Raw genomic sequence first — 22,253 nt, 5'->3', positions numbered from 1 at the left:
GACGGAAACATAATGAGAACGTCAGAGATGGAGAAATGAGACCATCAGTAATGGAGAGATGAGACAGTCGTGATGGAGAGATGAGACCATTGGTAATGGAGAGATGAGACCGTCGGTGATGGAGAGATGAGACCGTCGGTGATGGAGAGATGAGACTGTCGGTGATGGAGAGATGAGACAGTCAGTGATGTAGAGATGAGACCTTCGGTGATGGAGAGATGAGACCGTCGGTGTTGGAGACATGAGACCATCAGAGATGGAGAAATGAGACCATCGGTGAAGGAGAAACAGTGATGGAGAGATGAGACCGTCAGTGATGGAGAGATGAGACTGTCCGTCATGGAGAGATGAGACAGTCAGAGATGGAGAGATGAGACTGTCGGTGAAGTAGAAACAGTGATGGAGAGATGAGACAGTCAGTGATAGAGAGATGAGACCGTCGGTGATGGAGAGATGAGACAGTCAGTGATGAGAGATGAAACAGTCAGAGATGGAGAGATGAGACTGTCGGTGAAGGAGAAACAGTTAGTGATGGAGAGCTGAGACCGTTGGTGATGGAGAAATGAGACCATCGGTGATGGAGAGATGAGACCATCAGAGATGGAGAAATGAGACTGTCAGTGATGGAGAGATGAGACCGTCAGAGATGGAGAGATGAGATCGTCAGTGATGGAGAAACATAAGACTGTCAGTGACAGAGACATGATGAGACCGTCAGAGATGGAGAGATGAGACCGTCGGTAATGGAGATACGAGACCGTCAGTGATGGAGAGATGAGAGCGTCAGTGATGGAGAGATGAGACCGTCGGTGATGGAGAGATGAGACCGTCAGTGATGGAGAGATGAGACAGTTGGTGATGGAGAGATGAGACTGTTAGAGATGGAGAGATGAGACTGTCAGAGATGGAGAGATGAGACTGTCGGTGAAGGAGAAGGTAGTTAGTGATGGAGAGATGAGACCGTCGGTAATGGAGAGATGAGACCATCGGTGATGGAGAGATGAGACAGTCAGTGATGAGAGATGAGACAGAGATGGAGAGATGAGACTGTCGGTGAAGGAGAAACAGTTAGTGATGGAGAGATGAGACCGTCAGAAATGGAGAAATTAGACCGTCAGTGATGGAGAGATGAGACCGTCAGTGATGGAGAGATGAGACAGTCAGTGATGGAGAGATGAGACCGTCGGTGATGGAGAGATGAGACCGTCGGTGATGGAGAGATGAGACCATTAGTGATGGAGAGATGAGACCGTCAGTGATGGAGAGATGAGACCATCAATGATGGAGAGATGAGACAGTCAGTGATGGAGAGATGAGACCGTCGGTGATGGAGAGATGAGGCAGTCAGTGATGGAGAGATGAGACCGTCAGTGATGGAGAGATGAGACTGTCAGTGATGGAGAGATGAGACCGTCGGTGATGGAGAGATGAGGCAGTCAGTGATGGAGAGATGAGACCGTCGATGATGGAGAGATGAGACCGTTGGTGATGGAGAGATGGGACCGTTGGTGATGGAGAGATGAGACCGTCAGTGATGGAGAGATGAGACCGTCAGTGATGGAGAGATGAGACCGTCAGTGATGGAGAGATGAGACCGTCAGTGATGGAGAGATGAGACCGTCAGTGATGGAGAGATGAGACCGTCAGTGATGGAGAGATGAGACCGTCAGTGATGGAGAGATGAGACCGTTGGTGATGGAGAGATGAGACCGTCAGTGATGGAGAGATGAGACCGTCGGTGATGGAGAGATGAGACCGTCAGTGATGGAGACAACGTCAGTGATGGAGAGATGAGACCGTTGGTGATGGAGAGATGAGACCGTCAGTGATGGAGAGATGAGACCGTTGGTGATGGAGAGATGAGACCGTCAGTGATGGAGAGATGAGACCGTCGGTGATGGAGAGATGAGACCGTCAGTGATGGAGAGATGAGACCGTTGGTGATGGAGAGATGAGACCGTCAGTGATGGAGAGATGAGACCGTCGGTGATGGAGAGATGAGACGGTCAGTGATGGAGGAGTGCACTCTTTCAAGGTCAGCAGTGATTCCTCCAGCTGTGCTGAGCTGCGCTCCCCTCTCCTCCTCCTCTTCCTCCTCCTCTTCCTCCTCCTCCTCTGCCTCCCTCCCATCTTCCCTGGGAATCTCTCCCATCCTCCGGCTCCTGCAGCATCCTTCCCTGCCATCCCTCCTGCCCCTGCCCCCTCCCTCCTGCCCCTGCACCGCTCTGCTCCGTGTGTGTCTGTGTGTCCTGTGTGTGTCCCATGTGTGTGTGTGATGTCCACCCTGTGTGTTGTGTGTACATGTGTGTCAGGTGTGTCCCGCACCCGTGCACATGTGTAAACAGTCGGCATTGTGCAGCCCTGCACCAGAGATGTGACATGGACCCTCACAGTGGCCACAAGCCCCGGATGTGTGGGGGCTCCCTGCGGAGCAGGGTGAGGGTATGACTGGGTCACAGCTGGATCTACACTCCATCCTCCTGGATTGGGCCTTGGACCTGGCACTTTCCTACAGACCTTGGCCATGTCGCCACCGGCATCAGCGGCCAGCGAGAGCAGCACGGGGTCCGTACCGCAGGAGAGCACCGACGCTGTACGAGAACTGGTGAGTAGATTGTGGCCCTGAGGTTCAGATACATCCCTGTCTCCCCAACATAAGGCGAAAATACACAACCACCACCCCGCTACTACACACAACTTCAACCCCGCTACTACACGCAACCGCCGCCATGCTACTACACACATCCGCTACCCCGCTACTACACACAACCTCCACCCCACTACTACACACAACTGCCCCCCTACTACACACAACCGCCACCCCGCTACTACACACAACCGCCACCCTGCTACTACACGAATCCGCTACCCCGCTACCACACGAATCCGCTACCCCGCTACTACACACAACCACCACCCCGTTACTACACACAACCGCCACCCCGCTACTACACGAATCCGCTACCCTACTTCTAAACACAACCGCCACCCCGCTACTACACACAACTGCCCCCCTACTACACACAACCGCCACCCCACTACTACACACAACCGCCACCCCGCTACTACACAAAACCACCACCCCACTACTACACACAACCACCACCCCGCTACTACACACAACCGCCACCCCGCTACTACATGAATCCGCTACCCTGCTACTACACACAACCACCACCCCGCTACTACACACAACCACCACCCCGCTACTACACACAACCGTCACCCCGCTACTACACACAACTGCCACCCCGCTACTACACGAATCCGCTACCCTACTACTACACACAACCACCACCCCGCTACTACACACAACCGCCACCCCGCTACTACTGTACACACAACCGCCACCCCGCTACTACATGAATCCGCTACCCTACTACTACACACAACCACCACCCCGCTACTACACACAACCTCCACCCCACTACTACACACAACCGCCACCCCGCTACCACACGAATCCGCTACTACACACAACCACCACCCCGTTACTACACACAACCGCCACCCCGCTACTACACGAATCCACTACCCTACTTCTACACACAACCGCCACCCCGCTACTACACACAACTGCCCCCCTACTACACACAACCGCCACCCCACTACTACACACAACCGCCACCCCGCTACTACACAAAACCACCACCCCACTACTACACACAACCACCACCCCGCTACTACACACAATCGCCACCCCGCTACTACATGAATCCGCTACCCTGCTACTACACACAACCACCACCCCGCTACTACACACAACCGCCACCCCGCTACTACACACAACCGTCACCCCGCTACTACACACAACCGCCACCCCGCTACTACACAAATCCGCTACCCTACTACTACACACAACCACCACCCCGCTACTACACACAACCGCCACCCCGCTACTACTGTACACACAACCGCCACCCCGCTACTACATGAATCCGCTACCCTACTACTACACACAACCACCACCCCGCTACTACACACAACCGCCACCCCGCTACTACAAAAAAACGCCACCCCGCTACTACACACAACCGCCACCCCGCTACTACACGAATCTGCTACCCCGCTACTACACAAAATCGCCACCCCACTACTACACACAACCGCCACCCCGCTACTACACACAACTGCCCCCTAGTACATCCAACCGCCACCCCACTACTACACACAACCGCCACCCCGCTAATACATGAATCCGCTACCCTGCTACTACACACAACCACCACCCCGCTACTACACACAACCGCCACCCCGCTACTACAAAAAAACACCACCCCGCTACTACACACAACCGCCACCCCGCTACTACACGAATCTGCTACCCCGCTACTACACAAAATTGCCACCCCACTACTACACACAACCGCCACCCCGCTACTACACACAACTGCCCCCTAGTACATCCAACCGCCACCCCACTACTACACACAACCGCCACCCCGCTAATACATGAATCCGCTACCCTGCTACTACACACAACCGCCACCCCACTACTACACACATTCGCCACCCCACCACTACACACAACTGCCACCCCGCTACTACACACAACCGCCACCCCACTACTACACAAAACCACCACCCTACTACTACACACAACCACCACCCCGCTACTACACACAACCACCACCCCACTACTACACACAACCGCCACCCTGCTACTACACGAATCCGCTACCCCACTACTACACACTTCCGCCACTCCGCTGCTACACACAACCGCCACCCCGCTACTACACACAACTGCCACCCCACTACTACACACAACCGCCACCACACTACTACACACAACCGCCACCCCACTACTACACACAACCGCAACCCTGCTACTACACACATCCGCCACCCCGCTACTACACACAACCGCCACTCCGCTACTACATGAATCCGCTACCCTGCTACTGCACACAACCGCCACCCCGCTACTACACACAACCACCACCTCACTACTACACACAACCGCCAGCCCGCTACTACATGAATCCGCTACCCCGCTACTACACACAACCGCCGCCCCGCTACTACACACATCCGCCACCCCGCTACTACACACAACCGCCACCCCACTACTACACAAATCCGCTACCCCGCTGCTACACACAACCACCACCATGCTACTACATGAATCCGCTACCCCGTTACTACACACATCCGACACCCCACTACTACATACAACTGCTACCCCGCTACTACACGAATCCGCTACCCCACTTCTACACACAACTGCCACCCCACTACGACACGAATCCGCTACCCTGCTACTACACACAACCGCCACCCTGCTAATACACGAATCTGCTACCCCGCTACTACACACATCCGCCACCTCGCTACTACACACAACCACCACCCCACTACTACACAAAACCGCCACCCCGCTACACGAAGCCGTTACCCTGCTACTACACACAACCGCCACCCCACTACGACACAAATCCGCTACACTGCTACTACACACAACCGCCACTGCACTACTACACACAACCGCCACCCCGCTACTACACGAATCCGCTACCCTGCTACTACACACAACCGCCACCCCACTATTACACGAATCCGCTACCCCGCTACTACACAAATCCGCTACCCTGCTACTACACACAACCACCACTCCACTACTACACACAACTTCAACCCCGCTACTACACACAACTTCAACCCCGCTACTACACACAACCGCCACCATGCTACTACACTCATCCGCTACCCCGCTACTACACACAACCTCCACCCCACTACTACACACAACCGCCACCACGCTACACGAATCTGCTACCCTGCTACTGCACACAACTGCCACCCCACTGCAACACGAATCCGCTACCCCGCTACTACACACAACCTCCACCCCACTACTACACACAACCGCTACCCCACTACTACACACAACCACCACCCCGCTACACGAATCCGCTACCCTGCTACTGCACACAACTGCCACCCCACTGCAACACGAATCCGCTACCCCGCTACTACACTCATCCGCTACCCCGCTACTACACACAACCTCCACCCCACTACTACACACAACCGCTACCCCACTACTACACACAACCACCACCCCGCTACACGAATCTGCTACCCTGCTACTACACACAACCGCCAACCTGCTACTACACGAATCCGCTACCCCGCTACTACACACATCCGCCACCCCGCTACTACACACAACCGCCACCCCACTACTACACACAACCGCTACCCCGCTACTACACGAATCCTCTACCCCGCTACTACACACAACAGCCACCCCGCTACACGAATCCACTACCCTGCTACTATGCACAACTGCCACCCCGCTACACGAAACCACCACCCCACTATGACACGAATCCGCTACACTGCTACTACACACAACCGCAACCACTCTACTACACACAACCGCCACCCCGCTGCTACATGAATCCGCTACCCTTCTACTACACACAACTGCCACTCCACTACTACATGAATCCGCTACCCCGCTACTACACAAATTCGCTACCCTGCTACTACACACAACCGCCACTCCGCTACTACACACAACTTCAACCCCTTTACTACACACAACCGCCACCCACTAGTACATACAACCGCCACCCAGAAACTACACACAACCGCCACCCCGCTACTACACACATCCGCAAACCCCACTGCTACACTCAACCACCACCCCACTACTACACAAAACCGCCACCCTGCTACATGAATCCGCTACACTGCTACTACACACAACCACCACCGCACTACTACACACAACCGCTACCCCACTATTACATGAATCCGCTACCCTGCTACTACACACATCCGCCTCCCCGCTACTACACACAACCACCACCCCACTACTACACAAAACCGCCACCCTGCTACACGAATCCACTACCCTGCTACTACACACAACCGCCACCCCAGTATGACACAAATCCGCTGCACTGCTACTACACACAACTGCCACCGCACTACTACACACAACCGCCACTACACACAACTACAATCACACTACTACACACAACTACCACCCCAATACTACACACAACCACCACCCCACTATAAACACAACCATCACCACACTACTACACACAACCACCACTTTACTACTACTATTACACACACCTACAATCACACTACTGTACACAACCACCACCCCGCTACTACACACATCCATCACCTTGCTACTAAACACAACCGCCACCCCGCTACTACTGACAGCCACCACCCCACTACTACACACAACCACCACCCCACTACTACACAAAACCACCACTCCACTTCTACACACAACCACCACCCCACTACTGTACACAACCACCACTCCACTTTTACACACAAGTACAATCACACTACTGTACACATCCACCCCCCACCACTACACACAACTGCTACTCCACTACTACACACAACCACCACTACACACTACTACAATCACACTACTGCACACAACTAACACTCCACTACTACACACAACCACCACCCCACTATTACACACAACCGTCATCCCATTACTACACACAACCAGCACCCCACTACTACACACAACCATCACCCCGCTACTACACACAACCACCACCTTGCTACTACACACAACCATCACCCCTCTACTGCACACAACTACCACCCTACTACTACACACAACCATCACCCCTCTACTACACACAACCACCCTACTACACACAACCATCGCTCCACTACTACAAACAACCATCACTTTACTACTAATATTACACACAACTACAATCACACTACTGTACACAACCACCACCCCACTACTACACACAACCACCTCCCCACTACTGTACACAGCCACCACTCCACTTCTACACACAAGTACAATAACACTACTGTACACAACCACTCCTCACCACTACACACAACCACCACTACACACAACCACAACTATACACAACTACAATCACATTACTGTACACAACCATCGCTCTACTAGTACACATAACCACCACTACACACAATTGCAATCACACTACTGTACACAATAACCACCCCACTACTACATACAACCACCACTACACAAAACTACAATCACACTATTGCACACAACTAACACTCCACTACTACACACAACCACCACCTCGCTACTACACACAACCACCACCCCTCTACTGCACACAACTACCACCCTACTACTACACAAAACCATCACTCTACTACTACACACAACCATCACTCTACTACTACACACAACCACCCTAATACACACAACCATCACTCTACTACTACACACAACCACCCTAATACACACAACCATCGCTCCTCTACTACAACCATCACTTTACTACTAATATTACACACAACTTCAATCATACTACTGTACACAACCACCACCCCGCTACTACACACAACCACCACCCCGCTACTACACACAACCATCACTTTACTACTAATATTACACACAACTGCAATCATACTACTGTACACAACCACCACCCCGCTACTACACACAACCACCACCTCGCTACTACACACAACCACCACCTCGCTACTACACACAACCACCACCCCGCTACTACACACAACCACCACCCCGCTACTACACACAACCATGAATTTACTACTAATATTACACACAACTTCAATCATACTACTGTACACAACCACCACCTCGCTACTACACACAACCACCACCCCGCTACTACACACATCCGTCACCATGCTACTACACAGTACCAATGCTGCCATTGTCTTGAGAAGTGGGCGCACACGTCTGATGTCACCGTGCATCTGAAGGACTGATCTACGTCAGCTGTGGAGCAGAGAAGATTTGGCTCCAATCATTGGCCGCCGTGTCCTCCAGTCCAGAACATCTGTGGCTAATTCTCGCCACATGGCGTACATCACGATGACTTTGTTGGCCGCACTAAGCTCCACCCACTTGTCTGAGACTGGTGTCAAAGTGAGAAAGATCAGATTTTTTTATGCAAGTACAAGTTGTGCAAAAAAAAATCACTTTTTGGCAAAAACTTCTTCATGAATCAGAGCGTTGTGCTTCAGTTTCTGGCGGTTTGTGGTGGTCAGGCCGTGATGGGGGTTGAAAATAAGGCAAACACAACAGGCAAAAGTACAAATATAGTCATATTCCTATAGGAAAACATCAATGTACAAAGCCTGAAATGGATATGTGTGGGACACACTAATACAGTTATATGAAAAAGTTTGGGCACCCCTATTAATCTTAAGCTTAATGTTTTATAAAAATTGTTTTTTTTTGCAACAGCTATTTCAGTTTCATATATCTAATAACTGTTGGACACAGTAATGTTTCTGCCTTGAAATGAGGTTTATTGTATTAACAGAAAATGTGCAATCTGCATTCAAACAAAAATTTGACAGGTGCATAAGTATGGGCACCCTTATCATTTTCTTGTTTTAAATACTCCTACCTACTTTTTACTGACTTACTAAAGCACTTTTTTTGGTTTTGTAACCTCATTGAGCTTTGAACTTCATAGCCAGGTGTATGCAATCATGAGAAAAGCTACTTAAAGTGGCCACTTACAAGTTGTCCTCCTGTTTGAATCTCCACTGAAGAGTGGCATCATGGGCTCCTCAAAACAACTGTCAGATGATCTGAAAACAAAGATTATTCAACATAGTTGTTCAGGGGAAGGATACAAAAAGCTGTCTCAGAGATTTAACCTGTCAATTTCCACTGTGAGGAGCATAGTAAGGAAATGGAAGAACACAGGTACAGTTCTTGTTAAGGCCAGAAGTGGCAGGCCAAGAAAAACATCAGAAAGACAGAGAAGAAGAATGGTGAGATCAGTCAAGGACAATCCTCAGGCCACCTCCAGAGAGCTGCAGCATCAACTTGCTGCAGATGGTGTCACTGTGCATCGGTCAACTATACAACGCACTGTGTTTTTTTGCCACCATGCATAACGCCTTTTTGTATTACCAAACAACTCAATCTTGGTTTCATGAGTCCACAGGACCTTCTTCCAAAAAGAAATTGGCTTCTCCAAATGTGCTTTTGCATACCTCAGCCGACTCTGTTCTTGCAGAAACGGCTTCTTTCACATCACTCTCCCATAGAGCTTCTCCTTGTGCACAGTGCGTTGTATAGTTGACCGATGCACAGTGACACCATCTGCAGCAAGTTGATGCTGCAGCTCTCTGGAGGTGGTCTGAGGATTGTCCTTGACTGATCTCACCATTCTTCTTCCCTGCTTTCTGATGTTTTTCTTGGCCTGCCACTTCTGGCCTTAACAAGAACTGTACCTGTGTTCTTCCATTTCCTTACTATGAGCCTCACAGTGGAAATTGACAGGTTAAACCTCTGGGACAGCTTTTTGTATCCTTCCCCTGAACAACTATGTTGAATAATCTTTGTTTTCAGATCATTTGACAGTTGTTTTGAGGAGCCCATGATGCCACTCTTCAGAGGAGATTAAAACAGGAGAACAACTTGCAAGTGGCCACTTTAAGTAGCTTTTCTCATGATTGCATACACCTAGCTATGAAGTTCAAAGCTCAATGAGGTTACAAAACCAAAAAAAGTGCTTTAGTAAGTCAGTAAAAAGTAGGTAGGAGTATTTAAAACAAGAAAATGATAAGGGTGCCTGTGAGGAAAATGTATAATATAAGTAGTAGTTTCTCTGCCTGTTAGCACCAGCTGAGGGATTTTTGCACTTCTGACCATGGTCCCCAAGAACACATGGCAGACACTGGGCTCAAAACCCCCCCTTCCCATTACTTCAGGATTTAGCTTTCCTTCTCAGAGAGTGTGGGGGTTTTATGAGAGCCAAGGTATTTACGACCGGCATTTCCTGCCATGTAAGCTCTTGTCCAGCTATAACTGGACTAGAAACTTCTAGAATCCATGAAAGTTCTTTGTTTGGTTTTTGTAAGATATTAGGCAAACCATTTAAGTTAAGAACACGACAATATATATTATTACTTCCCCTCGGTGGAGCTATCCATCACTCTAAAGACGAGTTTCTAACTCCATCTGGTGAAGAAGTAGGGATTGCTCTGTAAATAATAGGACATATTTGATCTCATTAGAAAGCCCACGATAATCCGAGATGAATGCTGGTTTTGTTAGGACTATGACATGTTCGGTAGCGGAATTACAAGTCTTAGAAAATTTAGCTTACACTTAGATGGAAAAGGTAGGAGGGTCTGGGATAGCCAGTCCTTTCTGGTGATGTCACCAAGCTGGGCTATAACTGTTTTGGCCGGACTCCAGCAGTCAGTCTGTTGCTGGAAGAACATGTGAGTCTGATCTGAAGAGCTGTACCTCATGCATTGGGATTTTTGGGAGCTCCGCCCACCAGCATGGTGTTTGCCTGAACTGATATGAACTAAGAACATGTGAGTGTTATCTTTTCTCCTTTAATCCTCTTTATGTTATAATTACCTTGTACATATTTGCAATTGTCTCATTTGTAACATCTTTATAAAATATTTTTGATAAAGCACTGCCTAATTTTTACGGGGTATAATATTAATACCAGTTAATTCTCCATGCTCTAAAAACGTACCCTGTCTCTTGAAGGGAATTACGCTACTGTTTTGGGTTAGCTTCGGACCCGTTTAATCGAAGCTGGTGGCAGCGATACCGTGCAGGCTTTTGGGTGATGTTGTAGCGACTGCGGCGTTAATAATTATTGTTCCTGCCTGAGTGGGAGTAGTTATCGCATCGCTGCAGCGTGCCCAATAGCCCGTACATAGCAGGCAGCCTTTCTGGCGACTAATTACCCTAGGTGCAGTACCTAATCTGACCTGCGGGTAAAGGGGGGCGCCAGAGAGCTGCAAGGGTTAAGTGGAACTGTAAGCGGGATACATAAGTCCCTGCAGTTCGTGGTATATTGAACAGCAGTGGGATACCTAAAATAAGCCCCTGCTGTAAACTAAGAGGTCCCTAGCCTTGTGTGTGTTTTTTTATCACATTGTGGCAGTGGAGGGATAACTAAGATAAGCCCCCTGCACATGTGATAGCCGTCTGTTGGTCTAAAGTCACCCCAATCCGTGACGTAGGGGTGACGGTCACGGTGTGGATCCTTGACATATTGGTGGAAGCGGCTAAGGGATCGTGACAGTGCCCACACTTATGCACCTGTCAAATTTAGTTTGAATGCAGATTGCACATTTCCTGTTAGTACAATAAACCTCATTTCAAGGCAGAAACATTACTGTGTCCAACAGTTATTAGATATATGAAACTGAAATAGCTGTTGCAAAAAAAACAATTTTTATAAAACATTAAGCTTAAGATTAATAGGGGTGCCCAAACTTTTTCATATAACTGTACTTACTGAAGACGAAACCACTAAATAAAACTAGTGACATTGTCCAAAATATATGAAAAATCATGCAAAGTTTATTATAAATTTGAAAAATAGCCCCAAAGACATGTTAATATGGTATCATTACCATGCGTATAGTCGCATATATATGCTAAATTGCATAATAAGAAGCAAAAACGACTCAAACAAGTAGTAGAAAAAAGGAGGGCAAAAGAGTCTAATGCTGATAGGTAGACAATTAGTCAATAACTTTATTAAATATCAAAATGTGAATACATACAAATAAAAACAGTGTAATAAATACACATACATATAAACAACAGAGCAATCAGGAAAAAGTAACACTGTAGGGTACATGACAGAATTCCAAAAAACTAGTGAGTAGCGGTATCACCTGCTGCACTAAATGGGTTTAGTCAAATAAAGTAGAATATGCCTGCTATGGAATAATGGTCAGTGCTGCATTCATATATATACAGCTGACTCATAGGGTGAAAAAGGCAGGAAACTATGTCGCAGTACAGCTACTCAGCTACAGAGACTCAGGCGACGGACCTCTGTGATAGATTTCGGATGCGCGGATACAGCGAACGCTGTATCAAACGGGGATACCAACGGGCTAAAAAAGTAACCGTTCTACTCTGCTGCAGCCAAAAAATAAGAAAGGCGATGATCAAGTTAGATTTATATCTACATACAATGGTCAGTGGATGCAGATGAGGGATAGCCTTAGACCAGGGCCGGACTGGCCATTGGGCAATTCGGGTAAATGCCAGAAGGGCCTGTCTGGTCATGGGCTGTCTTGTCTGCTACGTTGTTAGCAGAATCAGTGTTCTGAAGACTCCCATACAGTTGTGATGGAGCACAAAGTCGCTGACTCCGTCACTTACCCCAACAGGCCACGGGTATCATTAGAAATATTGGTCTTGTAGTAAATCTTGCTTTCCTCCATCCACGATAATGTTAATATATCCCCATCTGTTTCTTGGAAACGGGACAACATGGGCCTGTGCGACTGCAAATGCAAGGGCTGAATTTTAGTCCCAGTCCGTACCTGCCTTAGACGTCACTGGAATGTCCTTCAGACGGATCCTATCCTATCAAAACATCTACCTAGAGACCCACTCATGACGGCTAGAAGGAGCCAAAATTTGGGTGACATGCTGGTTAACAGCCATGATGTCCCCTATATTGAAAGTCCATTCAACTCGCGAGGGCCCCCACAGGGCTGCTTTCCCTGTGGTAGATGTATAGCATGCAAAAATATTTTGAGAACGACTGTCTTCACCTCATCTGATGGGACGCGGAACTTTAGTATTAGGCAATACATCACCTGTACGACTACACAGGTGATCTATTATGCCACATGTGGCTGTCAAAAAATATATATAGGCTTGACATCACGACAATTAAAAACACGCACTCGTGAGCATGTGCGTGATATACTTGCATCAGCCTCAGTCACTGATTTAACTCTGTTAAAAACAATACCCAGGCATTTGAAGTGTTTCCATCAGAGCGATCCGAGGTCCTTTATGGTCAGGGGTATTCAGCACATCCAACTGGGGATCCGTGGTGGGGACATTAAACGTCTACTTGCCCAGAAAGAGTGTAGATGGATTACCATCCTGGGCACAATGTCCCCCCACGGTCTTAATGAGTCCCAGGGATTTGCTTCTTTCCTCTGATCGGGGGGGGGCGTCCCCTGAAGAAGGATCGTACCGAAACGCACGTCGGGGTGCTTTGGGGTCAGCGTGGTGTCCTGCATGTGCTGGTATGTTCACATTACCGCTTCCATATGGCATGTTTACAACCTTGAATAATTGTTATATATGTATTGTCAGTATGGGTCTCTGTACACAGTTAGCTTGATGCACTTTATTTGGCAATACGTACTTTGCGTACATGCAATGTTCACCACCCTGCCCCTTGCTTCCATGTTATATGCTGCCACGTGTTCCCCATTTTTTCCAGGATCTTTGTTGTTTTTTGTATTTATAATAAACTTTGCATGATTTTTCATATATTCTGGACACAGTTCTTAGCCTATAAGAATGCAGGAACAATCTGTGCGTTAAAGTCTTGTAGAACAATACACCCTCAGTCTCATATTCTGTTTAGATTGCAACAATCAAGGTCTCATAACAGCTGTAAACTTTAGCCTACTAACAAAATTTATATCAAAACAACAAAATGGAGTCGAAAAGCACAAAATGGAGATTCTTTCTTAATTTCTTCCTTCACACTACTGCTTGCAGCTGGGACAAGTGGAGCTGCCAGTCAGTACTAACGATGATGATGTCATCCAAGTTCGCTGACACATACTCCCGATGGGGTTCCAGCGCTATGTCCATCAGCCTCTGGAATGTCACTGGGGCTCCATGTAATACGTAACTTAGATATTAGAACACAGCACCTCATGGGGAAAACAGGGTCAGCATTACCCATACAGGATGCGCACGTCTCAGCTAAGGAGTCCCTCTTAGCATAAAGTCCAATATCCAAAAATGAAAAAGACAGCCCCTCACACATTGGTGAAATAAATCACGCTTTATTCTGCTTTCTGTGGAGACGTTTCGATCCCAAAGATCTTGCTTGATAAAGATCTTTGGGATTGAAACGTCGCCACAGAAGGCAGAATAAAGCGTGATTTATTTCACCAACGTGTGAGGCCCTGTCTTTTTCATTTTTGGATATGGGGATCCATGTTGTCCAAAGGGCAAGACGACATAGTGGTAAAGACCCTCCGGTGTTATGAAGGCGGTCTTTTCCGTTGCCCACTCCGTAAGAGGATCGAGCATGGTAAAGTACTGGGCCTGACCCAGTCGCTCGATCAGCTCGTCCACCTGGGGCATTGGGTACAGGCCGAACTTCAACACCTCATTTAATTTGTGGAAGTCACTACAGAATAGTAATGATCCATCCGGCTTTGGGATTAGCGCAATTGGTCTAGCCCAGCCACTCTGGGATTCCTCGATTACTCCCAGCTGGAGCATTTGTTTCACCTCACTCGCAATGGCTTATCTGCGGGCCTCGGGCACACGGTACAGTTTCATTTGTACCCTTACGTGAGGTTAGGTGACAATGTCATGCTGGATGACAGAGGTACAACTGGGTAATCCCGGGAATACATCTGTATTCTTATGTACCAATTTCCGCACCGCTGCAGTTTCGAAAGGGTGTCTCCTATCTTTACCTCTCCCTCGCCCTCCATCTGGACCGACATCGGAGTGTCCCTAGATGACACATTGGGAGTCACCTCCGTAAGTATACAGTACACTACTGGTCATTCCACGCTTTTAACACATTAACGGGATACAACTGTTCGGGTTTCCTTCTCCGGGACTGGTAAACTTGGTGGTTTACTTCCCCCACTTTTTTCCGAATTCATACGGCCCTTACCACTTGGCAATAAGCTTGCTTTCAGCAGTGGGCACCAAAACCAACACCCAATCTCCTGCTTAAAAGGAGCGGACCGTGGCCTTTTTGTTATATACGCTGCCCTGCACTGCCTGAGCATCCACCAAATGCTTTTACAATAGGCATGACCGCTGAAATTCGGTCCTGCATGTTGGCCGCGTGCTCAATGACACTCTTATGTGGCGTAGGTTCCTGCTCTCACGTGTCTTTGGCTACATCCACCAGACCCCTAGGATGCCTGCCACACAGTAGCTCAAAGGGTGAAAATCCCGTGGAAGCCTGCGGCACGTCGCGAATGGCGAACATCAAGTAGGGCAACAACATGTCCCTATCCCTTCCATTCTTGGAGACTACCTTCTTCAACATGGATTTGAGGGTTTTGTTGAAATGCTTGACTAGTCCATTGGTCTGAGGGTGATACACTGACGTGCATAACTGTTTTAAGGAGCCTGCGCGTTCCTTCCTCACCTTGGACATGAAAGGAATCCCCTGATCAATGAGGATCTCCTTCGGTAGCCCAAGGCGACAGAACATGGTAAACAACTCCCGGGCGATAAGCTTAGCCGAGGTGTGCCGAAGTGGAATGGCCTCCAGGTACTGGCTACAACTACTAATATGTGTTGGTGACCCTGGGCGGATTTTACTATTGGCCCTACCAGATCCATCATAATCCGCTCAAAGGTACCTCTATAATGGGCAGAGACACTAATGGACTCCAGTAGTTCATGGTGGGTGAGGTTAGTTGGCACTATGGACACGTATCACAGTACCTCTGGACCTCAGCGTAGACCCCAGGCCAAAAAAAAACAACGCGGCAGTATGCGCTCCTGCGTCTTTTTGACCCCCAAATGCCCTCCCAGCATGTGGGTGTGAGGCACTACCAGTTGTTCAACCACCTCATCCCGGATTTTATCAACCCTGTTTAATAACTCCCATACGTGGGAACACCGTCTCTGCAACTGGTTGGTGAGCCACCTCATTTACCTTGATTACTCTTTCCTGTGCCTAGGTCAGAGTGGGATCCTGGAGCTGAGCTGTCCCGAACTTACCAGGGGACACTTCCACTTCGGGGATGGGTGGGGTCTCCTCGACCTCTCCTTCTAATACCTCTAGGGGAAACCTATCGGGGTTACACTGTGTCCCTAAGTTGGCAACCTCTATGGCAGGTATCCCTGACTCGGGATCTTCAGGTTCAGCGTCCGGAATACCATTTATCCTGGGAGGGTTAACCCTGGTCTCCCACAGGGACCAGAACAGGGGTAAGTGTCTTCCCAAGGCAGTCCCATATGGAAGAGTATTTACTATGCCCACCACATGTCTTATCTCCACACGGGGTTGAAAACTTAACCTCCGCGGTCGGGTACTCTTGGAGTTCCCCATGTATGCATACCACCCCCACCTTCTGTCCACTGGGGTTGTCACCAGCAACAAGGAACCCACGGACCAGAGTCAGTTAGCTCCCAGAGTCCAAGAGAGCGTCCATTTGGTACCCATTAACAAGTACCTTGCACAGCTGGGGTTCGGTACCGGCAGTGCCTGTAGTGGCAGTGCAGACTGACTAAGCAAACATAGACACACAGTGAGTATACCCGCAGTCCATGGGTTCAGCTATCAGGGGACAGTTGGCAGCCACATTTCTGGGGCTCTGGCACCACCAACACTTGATAACTCTTGACCTTGGGGCCGACTTAAGGTACTGTTACACTAAACGATTTACCAACGATCACGACCAGCGATACGACCTGGCCGTGATCGTTGGTAAGTCGTTGTGTGGTCGCTGGAGAGCTATCACACAGACAGCTCTCTCCAGCGACCAACGATGCCGAAGTCCCCGGGTAACCAGGGTAAACATCGGGTTACTAAGCGCAGGGCCGCGCTTAGTAACCCGATGTTTACCCTGGTTACCATTGTAAATGTAAAAAAAAAAACAGTACATACTTACATTCCGGTGTCTGTCACGTCCCTCGCCGTCAGCTTCCCGCACTGACTGTGTCAGTGCCGGCCGTAAAGCACAGCACAGCGGTGACGTCACCGGCGCTCACAGTCAGTGCGGGAAGCTGACGGCGAGGGACGTGACAGACACCGGAATGTAAGTATGTACTGGTTTTTTTTTTTTTACATTTACAATGGTAACCAGGGTAAACATCGGGTTACTACGCGTGGCCCTGCGCTTAGTAACCCGATGTTTACCCTGGTTACAAGCGAACACATCGCTGGATCGGTGTCACACACACCGATCCAGCGATGACAGCGGGTGATCCAGCGACGAAATAAAGTTCTGGACTTCTAGCTCCGACCAGCGATGTAACAGCAGGATCCTGATCACTGCTGCATGTCAAACACAACGAGATCATATGTAAATCGCTGGAACGTCACGGATCACTGTCGTTCTCGTTGGAAAGTTGCTCAGTGTGACGGTACCTTTAGGGGACACAGGTGTGCTGTCACTCTCCCTTCGGGATACCCCCTTGGTACGGGCTCGATCCCGAGTGGCCCCAGTAGAGGGACGTGGATTTTTCTCAGGTTCCTGGGTTGGTTGGGCCCGACGTGACAGCCGTAATGGAGCCGTGTCCCGTATAAAGTCCTGAGTGGCCATGTACCGCTCAATCAGTCCCACCACCTGGTCCAGAGTGCCCGGGTCCCCTTGTCCCACCCAACGCTGTATGGCTGCTGGCAGAACCCTCACCAGCCGGTCAACCACCACCCTCTCTGCCATCTGGGCCAGAGTCAAAGTCTCAGGTTGGAGCCACATTTTCCCAAGCTGCGGCAAGTCATAAACCTGAGACCGGGCAGGCTGCGCCTCCACAAAAGTCCATGAAAACCCCTGTTGGGCTCTCACATAGGTATTAATTCCCAGTCGGCCAAGGATCTCACCTTTTAGCTTGGTGTAGTCCTGGGTGTCCTCCCAACTGTGAACAAAGTAGGCCTTTAGCGCGTCACCCCTCAGGAATGGAGCCACCACTTTGGCCCACTGGGACGTTGGCAGGTTCCCCCGCTCTGCCGTGCGCTCATAGACAGAAAGTCTTCCGGACTCAGTTTCCTCAAAGCGGAGCGGACCTTGTCTTGGGCCTCGCAACGTTACGGGGTCGGCGCTGAAGGTGCCTCATGCAGGGCTGCTTGAGGACCAGCTGCCTTAGGATTTCCTCCATTTTGTCCACAGGGCTGGGTTGCAGTGTGGCAGGCCTAATGACAGACATGCAGCTGGCATTGGGGTATGCCTCAATTCACACTGCCCCGATTCTCCACCAACTGTAGTGCATCGGGGTTGGTTCAGTGTGACAGACAGTGACCACAATAAAAGTTTACAGCAAAACTTGTTTAATGTCCAAACTCATATGGTGTACAGCATACGGTATCCTCTGGATCGCAGCAGGGAAACAATACAGTCCATAAATGCGTCCGGTTGCCGAGGGCGACTGCACCACCGTATCATGCTGTGGGGTGCCAGGAGTTTGCTCTCCTGGGTCTGTGTTAACTCACACAGGCTGAGCTTCTGCATAGTCGACTGCTCCGCAAGTTGCAAACTCCAAACTGACACACCCAAACCCTATACTGCAGTTTTTTTTCTAAACTGGAATCTGTGGCCATGGACCACTTATAAGACTCAACCTGGAGAAAACAGACCAACCCCACTACCTTCCTGTAGTCCATTTCAAAAATAAAAGCCCATAACGGGTTTTCCTGAACAATGCCTTGGCCACATAGCTTGACCAGGTCCAAACTTACTTTTACTTTGCCTTATGACTCACAGGTGACCTGCTGTGACCACAAGGCACTCCAGCGGGTCTAATACGCTTCTGGCCTCTAGTAAGAGCGAGACCACCGGAGGGTCGAGGACCTGCAGCGTAGGCCGCCGGGACCAGATACGTCCTTGATGCCATGTCACACATGTATCAGGGTTCCGCACGGTCACAAGACTGGGCTCGTCCTCACACTGTCTATGATAAGATGACTAGGTGGGACCCTCCTGGAGACATGTCCAGGTGGTGACCACCGAGACATTGATCTGACCCCACAAAGTCACAGCCCTGAGCACAGTAAGACGCCGTCATGTGACTGTATAGATGACAACTAAGTACACCCTATATACATCACCATAAATACATTAGCACTCATAGAAAACCTTATGTGCACAGCCTCTTATATACAGGACCTAGAAAAAGTCTTCACACCCTGTGAAGGTCAGGGATAAAGTGGAGGAGAGGAGGAAATCAGGGTTAGGTTTTAAAAAATAGCCCAAGATCTGACCATCTCACAGAGCATCAATCCATCATCCAAGAATGGAGGGAGTATGGCACAACTGCAAACCTTCCAAGACACGGCCATCTACCTAACCTGACATCCCAAGCAAGGAGAGCACTAATGAGAGAAGCAGCCGAGAGGCCGATGGTCACTGGAGGAGCTGCAGAGATGCACAGCTCAGGGGGAGAATCTGTCCACAGGACAACTACTAGTTGTTCACTCCACAAATCTGCCTTTTATGGAACAGTGGCAAGAAGAAACACATGGTGGAAGCCATAGGAAGTCACATGTAGGAGACACAGCAAGCATATGGAGGACAGGGCTCTGGTCAGAAGACACCAAAGGAGAACATTTTGTGTTAAATTCAAAACGCTATGTGGTGGAAAACTAACATTGCACATCACCCTGGAAACACCATCCCCACCATCACATATGACGGGAGCAGCATCCGTCACACATGGTGGTTGCAGCATCCTGCTGTGGGGAGGCTTTTCTGCCGCAGAGGCAGAGAAGCTTCTCAAAGGTGATGGGAAGATGGATTGAGCTAAATACAAGACAATAATGGAGGAAAACCTGTTAGAGGTTGCAGAATACCTGAGACCGGGGCATAGGTTCATTTTCCAGCAGAACCCCAAAAGACTGGAGAGAAAGGTGGAGAGACAGACCCCAAAAGGCTGCAGAGACAGGTGGAGAGACAGACCCCAAAAGACTGCAGAGAAAGGAGGAGAGACAGACCCCAAAAGACTGCAGAGAAAGGAGAGAGAGACAGACCCCAAAAGACTGCAGGGAAAGGAGGAGAGACAGACCCCAAAAGACTGCAGAGAAAGGAGAGAGCGACAGACCCCAAAAGACTGCAGGGAAAGGAGGAGAGACAGACCCCAAAAGACTGCAGAGAAAGGAGAGAGACAGACCCTAAAGAGATACCTCAAAGACTGCAGAGAAAGGTGGAGAGACAGACCCCAAAAGACTGCAGAGAAAGGAGAGACAGACCCCAAAAGACTGCAGAGAAAGGTGGAGAGACAGACCCCAAAAGACTGCAGAGAAAGGAGGAGAGACAGACCCCAAAAGACTGGAGAGAAAGGTGGAGAGACAGACCCCAAAAGACTGCACAGAAAGGTGGAGAGACAGACCCCAAAAGACTGCAGAGAAAGCTGGGAGAGACAGACCCCGAAAGACTGCAGAGAAAGGAGGAGAGACAGACCCCAAAAGACTGGAGAGAAAGGAGGAGAGACAGACCCCAAAAGACTGCAGAGAAAGGTGGGAGAGACAGACCCTAAAAGACTGCAGAGAAAGGTGGGAGAGACAGATCCCAAAAGACTGCAGAGAAAGGAGGAGAGACAGAACCCAAAAGACAGCAGAGAAAGGTGGAGACACAGACCCCAAAAGACTGCAGAGAAAGGTGGAGAGACAGACCCCAAAAGACAGCAGAGAAAGGAGGAGAGACAGACCCCAAAAGACTGCAGAGAAAGTGAACTGACTCGGGGCTGAATACTAATGCATGGCACAATTGTCATCTTTATATTTTTACAATAATTAGTACATTTTCTCATTACTTTGTGTCACAGAAAATTCCAATAAGATACATTTATGTTTGTTGCTGTAATGTGGTAAAGTTCACGGGGTGTGGAGACTCTTTCAGTATTGGAATTACAGTATCAAGAAGGAGAAGTGATGGAAGGAGTCTGTCAGGAACATGATATATTTGATTGTCTATGATCACGCACAATGAGCTCTGCTATGTCCATTAAAGCTGAGCACAGACACACACTGTGGGCTTTTCCGACCTCCCTCCCCCTCTTCACTCTGCCTAGAAAGCTTTTCTTCTCTCTTGGCCTCCAGGCAACTCCCTCCCCCCTGAATACAGTTGTAACTTGAAACTCCAGTGTGGGACTCTGTCCCCCCTCCCTCTCGAATGCAGGAGTGTGCAGAAAACCAGTCGTTTATCTGAAACCATGTGCTCTTTTGTTCATTTACAGACTTAATAGTAAGGCAAAACTTGACCCCAATTAGTGACAGAGATATGAAAGTTATATATTTGGTAAGAGCATCGGCCGGGCCATCACCCAGTGCATTCTCCAATTTCCTGTACCCTTGGTATCCGAGGAACAAATTACTGCTTACTTGCGGTGCCTAGCCAGGTCATGTTTGGTCTTAAGAGAATGCTAGTCGCAAAACAAGATCAATGGTAATTCCGTCATCGCTATACGAGGTTGCATCCTGGAGCTATGGTGGATATGAATGTTCCATAAGTCTGAGTCCCTATGAGAAAGTAGGAGTGCACTCCATAGCTCCGCCCACTCAGTGATGTCACGACCAGGGGAGGGCTGGGTCGTTTGGCAGAGGGGA

General features: G+C 49.2%; 1 protein-coding gene across 4 annotated transcripts in view; it reads left to right on the top strand.

Moving 5' to 3' along the window:
• The first annotated feature begins 1,931 nt into the window (after positions 1-1,931).
• TMEM151B (transmembrane protein 151B) overlaps positions 1,932-22,253 on the top strand; it is a 58,150-nt gene continuing 37,828 nt past the window's right edge. For 3 of the 4 annotated variants that reach the window (XR_013220981.1, XR_013220980.1, XM_077281940.1), the window contains exon 1: positions 2,130-2,605. Coding sequence is in view for 1 of the 4 variants with exons in the window: in XM_077281940.1 (XP_077138055.1) it covers positions 2,525-2,605 (81 nt within the window). In the remaining 3 variants the exon portion in view is untranslated. Of the gene's footprint in view, positions 2,036-2,129; positions 2,606-22,253 lie in introns of those variants that run through there. The other variant, XM_077281941.1, reaches the window with a different exon arrangement.

The sequence above is a fragment of the Ranitomeya variabilis genome, chromosome 2, assembly GCF_051348905.1.
Source record: "Ranitomeya variabilis isolate aRanVar5 chromosome 2, aRanVar5.hap1, whole genome shotgun sequence".
NCBI lineage: Eukaryota > Metazoa > Chordata > Amphibia > Anura > Dendrobatidae > Ranitomeya > Ranitomeya variabilis.
Note: the sequence above shows the minus strand (reverse complement) of the source record. Positions and strands in the feature narration are given on the sequence as shown.